The following is a 9,858-nucleotide window of genomic DNA, read 5'->3' as shown; positions in this document are numbered from 1 at the left end:
CATTAGGACGTGCACTGGTTGACTTCAGAACTTGAGGAATGGTGCTCAGACGGATATTTGTATCACGTCAATAGGAGTTGCCTATCCAGTACAAAATATCGGTATTCTCCCACCTATCGTCCAGAAACAATTCGTGAACCAAGCGTTCAACGATCCGGAAATTGGTAAGAATAGATGCGAAGATAGATCGACAGCTAAACACTTAAGACCAGCTGTTTATATTTAGGGATCGTGAAAGTAAGCAAATGTGAAGAATATTTTTATTAAACTTACAGACTGTTTTATTTATAAGTTATCGAAAAATAGAGCATCCGCCTTGCCCAATTATCTCCAGGTGAGAAGAGCATCGCAGACTTATTTATGACAGGTACTGAGTTAGCTGGCCCGTTAATTTAAGATAATATCGGACTATTTACACGGCCCGGCCACGTGCGAGGTAAATCATAATTTTCTCTAAAACCTGAGCCAAATTCAATAATATCGAATAAAATGTTTATATTCGAATATTCAGGCAATTGCCCCCGATATGACGGGCTGAATTGACAGCGATCATACGGCACTGTGCGGCATGCAAACTATTATAGATTCTGGCCAAGTGCCCGGACGAGCGCGGCGCCCGAAACATCAGCGGCTTTGTGTTCTTAACCAACATATTCCTATATATTTATTTAAAAGACTTGATATAGCCGAAAATAAACATTGAGCAACATGCGTGAATCAATTTTGAATCACAACTAATAAATAAGTTAGGTCTTGTAACATAATATTTTGAACATAACGTTTAATGATGTTAGTAGTGACATCTGTTGTAATTTAATGTATTAGCTTCTGGAGTATTACATATATTGTTTTACAGAACCATCCTAGATGGCGCTAGTTATGTTTCATTTAATTTTACGCTACCGTCCTAAAGTTACTTTTAGTGTTGTATTTGATGTAGAGATGTCGCTAGTATAAGTAATGATGAAATCTAAAACAGAGTTTTGTAGTTTTCATAAACTCACATGTCAACGAAAGTTATCCAAAATAAATGAGTCCAAATATAACCCCCTCACCTGGAAATATTTCTGCACCACCGGATTGGTGGCGAGGAGATGTTGTGCGGCAGTGGCTCGTCGCGGCAGTACGCCACGTGTTTGTCGAACTCTCTCTCCATCCGCAGCAGAGCTCGTCCGAGCATCTTCGGCTCCCCCGCGTAGTACTTAATGCCCTCCAGCAACACACTGGAAATATCAAACATTGAAGGATATTTTGATTTGAACAATAATGGTATATGACAATTATTTCAATTACGTCTGTCTGATACGTAGTTTTTGACACTGTCTCAGGACAAACATTTCCTTTTGATGCTTCGTGTTCGGATTTTTTACAAAAAGCCTGTAAATAGTGAAGCCTTAAGAATCCAGCTACGGATTAGACTCATTTATGTATTACCAGCACTAGCTGTAATTTATTTTTCTGTGTCAAAGCATATCTTCAGCATGCGAAAGCAATTACCTTATCACTATGAAGAAAATGCTTTGGTTTATGAAAATAACACACCGTTGGAAAGGAATTTTTAATCCAAAAAGGATTTCTGCAGCGTGCTAAATATAATAATTATAATCATTAAGATGCTGCAAATTATTTACAGGCGTTTAGTGTATGCTTGACATAATGTAATTTGTCAGCACACGTGGGCTAACGGCTACAGACATGCCAAGTGCAACAATGTAGAACTAAACTTACGTATTATGGAACTCGCATATCTGTCTGAAGTTGGAGAACAGTAGCTCCCTGTTGTCGAACACCGGCTTGGGCGTGGTGGCCTTGTCTATCGGCTTCATGTACCGCGACACCACTTGCAGCATGTCTCGTCCGAATTCCTCTTCAGTTTCCACCAGTTCGCGAACCACCGCCCTGTAGGTAATAAATGTATGCTGTAAATACGAAATTCCTGTGCAATGTTCTTTAAGACATTAAGGGATGGATCCGAGTGTACATATACTGACTTTAATTCCAAATGCTTTACGAAAATATGTCATTTTAGATTAACACATATAACCAACTACACAACAATAAACAAGAATTTTAAATAAATATTTTTAAATTAAAGAAGTTGGTGGAGCCTTGATATGGAACCAAATTTTAAATAGTGCACTAGAAATTAAATTGAATAATGATTAGGTAATTTTTGTAAATATAACCATCACCAAATACAAAATTGCTCAAATTATATCACCCTATAATTTAGTAATAGCAAATTATGTTTTGTCACATCTATTTGTTTTTGGAGTTGTACCAAATAATTAATATCCCATTAAATCACTATATTAGTCCGGAACCAAAATAATTCTTGCAAGTATTTATTTCAAAGACTACAAAATCTTTTAACCTAACCTAAACCCACTCATCATACAAAACCAATAAAATCATCGTCAATATTTCCATCATCAGAACAGCAAAACATTTTGCACCGCCACGTAATGACGAGTGGCACGGAATGATAAACATTATAATAAATTAGACGAATGCTTCACATAGATGACTCAGTGTGAGGGCATTCAAATGATACGCCAAAAGGTGGACGAGTGGGCGAGTGTGAATGAATCGTTATATTACTAAATATTACTAGAAACACAAGGTCACTTGAACTGTAGGTCGGCAGGGTTAGTTTTCTCCCGCCAAAAGAAACAACAGGTAATGAAGACAAATGCATGCCCTCGGTAAGTCTTTCCACAATGATATTAATTTGTCCAAACATTGAAGAAATTAACCAGACTACATTCAAATTTAACGCAATAAGTACAGCTTGCAAAGAAGTCGTGGTTAACGTAAAGCAAGGTAAGTAGCTAGACTTTGTTACAAACTCGTTGAATGATATGATCAGACCAAATGATCGGATCAAACCAAGTAGTTTGATTAAGAATGGAAGGTTATTGATTTGCAAGAGATTAATAGCAGATATGACATAAGACAACCTTGTTTTAAAGATATTACGGCGTTTTGCCATGAAGGATAAAACAATTTATCAAAAAAAATAAATCTTGAGGAATTCTATGAGTATCCTCATGTTATTTAGAGCGAAAAGGAATAAATTCTGCTGTTTTAAAGAAAAAGTAATCGAATTCAGACTACTAAAAATACAGCATCTATAATTACAAAATTTCATTTTGCGCGATATACTTACAACATCATTTTAGAAACGTAATAATATCATTCTCATATTTTATTAATGCTATAACATAAGATATAAATGTACTATGTATTTCATTCACAATTCCAGGTCTGCCAAGCGAAACTAAATTACTATTGGAATTATATTTCTGTAGAACAATTGCCAACAGCCAAGGTAGACAACCGGGCAATTGATGGATATCCTGAGAAATACAAACCGTTTTGGCCGAGGTCTTTGGTAATGAGACAACCGTGAGAGTAATTGGGCATCGGCATGATAAATTGGACATGTGAGATGCGGATCCATTTGGAGCTGGGTGATATTTTGAGCAGAGTACGTCACGGTTTGTTCCATTGGCGGATGGACACCTGGAACGGTTGTTTACGATGTGGCTTTGGATTCCGGGACCGTGTAATAAGCTGTTTTATTGATTTATGCATAGGACTGTAAAGTTGTTTGTGCAAATTTATAAACACATTTTTATGAAAGGAGAGGTAAGGAGGTAGATACTTGCAACGTCGCCCATAAACACCCAAATTTATGGAGATATGGTGGGTACGTTGCCAGTGTTTATGGGTTATTAAAGTCTCCAGCTTAGTAACTCTCCGTATCAAATGCATAAGTAAAAGTATTACGATTAGTGCTGCTGCCATACTTTCATACATATCCCATCCGTAATGTAAGAAATTATAGCACATTATTGACCAATAGCAAAGCATGTTTGGTTGCATTTATAAGGACTGGAATCATGCCTTGGGCGCTAGTTCTTAATTTATTATCTAGTTAAATATAATTGTAATTATTAACGACATAGACGCAGTTCATCTCACACCGTATACGATATTATTATGATAAAAGTTTAAACTCAGAAAGATTTTGTTGATGAAATAGGAGGACTTAACAGAGGTGGTAGTTTACTTAGTATGCAATTATTTTTCTTTGTTTTATAAGAGTAGGTAATATAGTTTTCTGTAACTATTAATAGAATTAAGAATAGTCTTTTATATTAAGATAAATATCCAGGAACACGAACATAGCTTTGACACACGCGATATATCGGGGAGTTTGCTTTAGGACTGAATTCGTATCAAATTAACTATTTGTTTAAGATCCGATATTGATAAACTGTTTTTTCAGCATATCATCTTATTATAGAACCAAAATTTTATTAATGCTTTTACACATTTATCAAGATATAGAGCCATAAGTAGGTCTCTTATGCGAGAAGCCATCTGAGTAGACCACCGCGTTGTTTTTACAGTACATTTTTTTTGTCACGCCATGGTTATCACCGGAGGTACCCTGCTAATGGTATACAAGAGCTCTCCGGCTTAGCAACCATGGCGCTCCTTTAGGGATGGGAGAGGGGGTTTATGGGATAGGGGGAGAGGAAGAGTTTTACGCATTGTGCTATTATTTTTAACATTTACATATATCTGTGACGTTGACGTTGATATTTGTGCCTTGTGCGTGCGACTGAGGTTATGTTGGTGGATTTCTCGTTGCCGCTATAAATTTATGATTCGTAGTGGTGAAGAGTTTGTTTCTGTTGATTGGCAGTTGTAAGGTTTACCATCAGCCCCTACATTTGACTTGTCATTTCAATATTTAGTTATACAATGTAAAGTCGCGTGCATAACTAGTAAAGAGCTATCCCTTACTGCATGTCATCATACTTGGCAACGTTGACTATGCGACAAATTACTTCTTATTTATTATTAGGAACATATTTCAGCGTCTGGTACACACTCAATAATAATCAATTATTATAAATATAGGTTATGACAAATTACTGTTTGTTTGTTGTGTTGTGGACTAGTTTGATTAACTTTGCCTTTATTAAGGTAATTTCGACTAAGTGCTGGTGGTAGGATATATTTTATATATAGATAGCGACCATCGTACACTAGGTGTTTAAACCCGCCATAGTCGCCCACGTAAGCGTGTCGCATTCCAGAATCAGCCTATGTATACCCATGGAACAATAATCATAATTTTACAAAACAATTTTCTTCAAAATATAAAACATTCCCTTGCTATGTATCGCTGTACTGCACCGGTTCCTGGTTCGAGTGCTCCTACAAATACACTACAACATCTTAACATACACTACCACACCCACACCGTATCAGTATACACACATTTTGTTCATAATACCAAACACGCACACAAAATATATTCATCACTCACATTCTCGTTGGGTTTTACGAGGCTTTTTGCATCAATATTTCCTACTTTCTCACACTAATGGATAGAATATGTCTAAAATTCTACCACATATGAATAGCTGTAGTATATGTGGAACCGGGGTTCCAACAGGCCGGCATAATTGTGTCGACTGACGACGGGTAATCATGTCTCGTCAGTCGACATTCTATTGCACCCCACTCCACTTATCATCAGGTGTAGTGGGGTCAGTTTGCCGTGCATATAAAACAAAATATTATTTAACATTATAGTTGGCGGATTGGTGCCAACTTTGGATACAAATTACACGTAATTATCACATAATTATTCTGGAATATACTGTAGTATAATTTGTATCTATTCAGATTGCAGGGAAGGTTCAGATGTAAACTGCAAGCGATCATCATTTAAAAATGTCAGTTTATATCAAAATACTGCGTATTAGAGACAGATAATTAAAACAAGAACACTGATTTTAACTAACGATCACTGTTTGGTCCTTTCTTTCTTAAAACAATAGATTTGTAGTTCAGCGATCAAATACTAATTAAAGTGATTACTGGTTGAAATTACACAACCGAAGTAGTGAACATCATAAACTATAAGTTTGATTCGAAAGGAAAGGACCAGTCCACACAAATAATCCCCTCTAACCAAACTCATCGCCATAACAATAATATTTACAACCTCTCCACTCCAATGTATGAGAGTAAACATATTTATTTATATTTTGTTAAACAAAAATACAGGACTCAGATGTCATAACAGGAAGAAATGTAAAGCTAAATGTGAAGACTGTGGTGAGCGGTTTACGGTCGACCTGGATTACTCTTGGTCTTGGCACCGCGTCTGCTGATGAAGGGTTCATTATCACGAATATTTTATAGGAAATTACAATGTAAGCTTTTGTTTACTCGAAGAAGGCATTGAGGAGTGTAATATACAAAGATATTAAACATTACAGTTAGGTAATACACGAATTTGTTTGTAGAAGCTAAACTTTGTCAATAATGTACCAATTCTAAAAAGTAAGTGTTCTGCGATTCTAAAAATTTATCCAGATACAGAAGTGTATTATGGATTTGCTTTAATCACTATAGTTCGAGGAGCATACTAAACATAGGCGGTGCCCCCAGTCTAAATCTAAGGATAACATAGCTCTGCAACTATTAATATTCAGATTTTATTTAATACTAGTTTTTTCCCGTTACGATTACCCCTCGACAATCGACACAATTATGCCGGCCTGTGAGAACCGGATATACACAGCTGATCCCGGGACGCGACACACTTACGTGGAACACTATGACGGGTTTTAAACACCTTGTGTACGGTAGTCGCTATCCGGGCGGATATTAATTATGTCCTACCACCAGAATGAATATCAGTGCAAATATTTTCAATAATTTAATTCAGACAGAAATATTTCTGTTGCATTTAAAATTATACACACGTAAAGAGTTTATTACCTCGTTAAGCACCGTGGCAATTTGCATCCACTCGTGGTTACTTCTCATTACATGCATGTTTATAATTAGATGTTATGGTACATGCGCAGGTTCTAAAAGTTCCTAAGAACCTGGCTACAATTTTGCTAAGTATTATTTCTTATTTACAGGCGTTTGTGTTAATTAGGTTCTGTCAGGAAATCGATTTGCTTCGGCTTTTACTTTTTTCTTCGGCTGTTACTTCTCATTACATGCATGTTTATAATTAGATGTTATGGTACATGCGTAGGTTCTAAAAGTTCCTAAGAACCTGGCCACAATTTTGCTAAGTATTATTTCTTATTTACAGGCGTTTGTGTTAATTAGGTTCCGTCAGGAAATCGATTTGCTTCGGCTTTTACTTTTTTCTTCGGCTGTTACTTCTCATTACATGCATGTTTATAATTAGATGTTATGGTACATGCGTAGGTTCTAAAAGTTCCTAAGAACCTGGCCACAATTTTGCTAAGTATTATTTCTTATTTACAGGCGTTTGTGTTAATTAGGTTCTGTCAGGAAATCGATTTGCTTCGGCTTTTACTTTTTTCTTCGGCTGTTACTTCTCATTACATGCATGTTTATAATTAGATGTTATAGTACATGCGTAGGTTCTAAAAGTTCCTAAGAACCTGGCCACAATTTTGCTAAGTATTATTTCTTATTTACAGGCGTTTGTGTTAATTAGGTTCTGTCAGGAAATCGATTTGCTTCGGCTTCGATTTAAGACTATAGGGTGCGATTATACACTGTGCGAGTCATTTTAGTATTTACATACTTTTATTATAATGGAAATTTCACACAAATTACAAGATAAGAGAATATCGTCGCTAAGCTAAAAACAATGCGTCTTTTGAATAGCCGAACCGAGTTAAAAGTTTGTGTCTTTTACAAAAAGAAAGGAACATCACCTTCAATATGGAATTTAAAAAGAGTACAATTATTATTACGTATTATATTTATTTATAATTACCTGAATAGGGCAGTGCCGACGGCGGTGTTAGATATGCAGCGAAATGCAGTTCACAAACTAGACATAACTATCAAGTCGTAAATAAAATAATATCTAATGCAGAGTAAGTAAAGGCAAGATTTAATAAAATTTATAAGGAGTTTATATACAGCAAGGTAACTTGAAAATAACTATTTTCCTTTTTATTCCGAGGTCGGCAATACATACGGTAACTTTACAATTGTCGGTGTTTATGGAATAATGGTATTTTACTCTCAAATGCTCTACTTGTTCGTTTGCTTACGCTATTAAAATTATTTTTCGATCCTTATGTCAAATATATTGGATTCATTACAAACCTCTTTAGAATTCCTATGGCTTAATGGCTAAGGGAATTCCTGGTGAGCTACCCAAGTCCAATAAATTCAATGTAAACACTTGAAACGTTTCACAGACGGTACTTTCTCGGTTATCTCCGGTGTCTAGTCATTACTTGAATTTATAAATCAGCGCTGCGGTGGCGATCTAATAAAAATCTTCTAAGGTTGAGCAAGTAAAAGGAGATACCTAAAGACGGTCAAAAATTATATGCACCACGCACATTCTAAGACATTTTATTTATTAAAAAATTATTGGTACATCAAGATTAAAAGGTTCTGCGATTCTGTTGGAACACCTACACTTATTGCAAAAAATAATTGCCTTCTGTCATATCCACCTTGTCCTATTTAAATTTGAAGACCTCTAAATATATATTGAAGACAACAGAAAGGTAACTATGATTAATTTTATTGATAACAAGTAAGACAATAAAAACAGTGATGAAGATAGTCGTAAGGAAACCACAAATGATGCGTCTTAATTCAACTGCTAAACCATTGAGTTGTTATGTTTAAATGCCATTATCCGTGAGTCAACTAGAAGATCCTTTGCCAAACTACATTTGATGCCAAATGGTGGATCACTGTCATTTTTTTCATCCAATTCTAATGACTTGAAGCGCCACCGATATTTTGAATGGAGCTATTAGAAAGAATGTGTAAATATTAAACAGATAATAAATAACATTTTTTTGTACAAGGCGTTCGCGACATTACAATTCTCATTATGTTGGGTATGGACTACCGAAGACATATTGAATACTTGAAAACAGGTTTATCTACATAATATATGATGTTAGCACCATTGTCGCACAGTAAAGCTGTAGTATATGAAGTAACAACTGGGCTTATGGATTTGCGCGGTTAATAATTCTCTTGACCGTTTTTAAAGATTGTCTTAGCAGTAGCCCCTGTAAGTATTTAAAGGTGTTAAATACACCATCAGATGACCATAATAAAGGTGGGTTCGTTTGTTTGGAAAAAACGGTACCGACCCGATCGCGCCTATTTGGGCAGAGAAAATCTGACCACAACTCCCTCTACAAATAAACTCGTCATTGGAAAAAATGCATGAAGTACTTACTGCCTCCTAGCTGCCTGAGAGGTCTGGTCTCTTTCGAGGCTGTGCTTCTCTTGCAACACGCGCGCCGGCACGTATCCCTGCCGCGTGCGCAGTTCCCCGCCTTGCACATCTTCTATCACTCGTACCAACCACCTACAACAAAAAAAGAATTTTGGAAATCGATCCACAAATGGCGGAGTAGTCGCGTAACAAACACACAAAAAAAACATACAATCGAATTGAGAACTTCCTCCTTTTTTGAAGTCGGTTAAAATATTCCAAACTTATAAATAAAGAAAAATGTGAGAGTGATTAAAGTTTTGGGTAATAGAGGACGTACAATGGAAATTTAGTTTCCATTGATCGTGCTAAACAGTGAAGGTAACAATAAATTATGTGTATTTATTTCTATTTGAAAACTATAATGCATATAATTCAAACTGGTTTACATAATAATTGCAGAAGTTTTATTAATCTAACAAATATTATAATATATAGCACTACTTCAACGCACAAAATAAAATAAAATTCATGATCCCGCCAAAACGCGCAACAATGTACAATATTTTCTTTATTCCTTTGAATTAATAGACAAAGGAATATCGTTCACACAACCCTGTAATAGATATTTTTGT

At 35.7% G+C, this 9,858-nt stretch overlaps 1 protein-coding gene across 1 annotated transcript; it reads right to left on the bottom strand.

The window, feature by feature from the left end:
* Positions 1-1,055: 1,055 nt before the first annotated feature.
* LOC119193411 (obscurin-like) lies at positions 1,056-9,376 on the bottom strand (the record flags this gene model as incomplete). The annotated part of the gene is made up of 3 exons (XM_037447008.1): positions 1,056-1,223; positions 1,729-1,899; positions 9,245-9,376. Coding segments are annotated over 3 exons (471 nt in total), but the record flags the coding sequence as incomplete, so codon positions are not given.
* Positions 9,377-9,858: the final 482 nt, after the last annotated feature.

The sequence above is a fragment of the Manduca sexta genome, unplaced genomic scaffold (assembly GCF_014839805.1).
Source record: "Manduca sexta isolate Smith_Timp_Sample1 unplaced genomic scaffold, JHU_Msex_v1.0 HiC_scaffold_510, whole genome shotgun sequence".
NCBI classification, from domain to species: domain Eukaryota; kingdom Metazoa; phylum Arthropoda; class Insecta; order Lepidoptera; family Sphingidae; genus Manduca; species Manduca sexta.
This window is presented reverse-complemented; position numbering and strand designations above follow the sequence as displayed.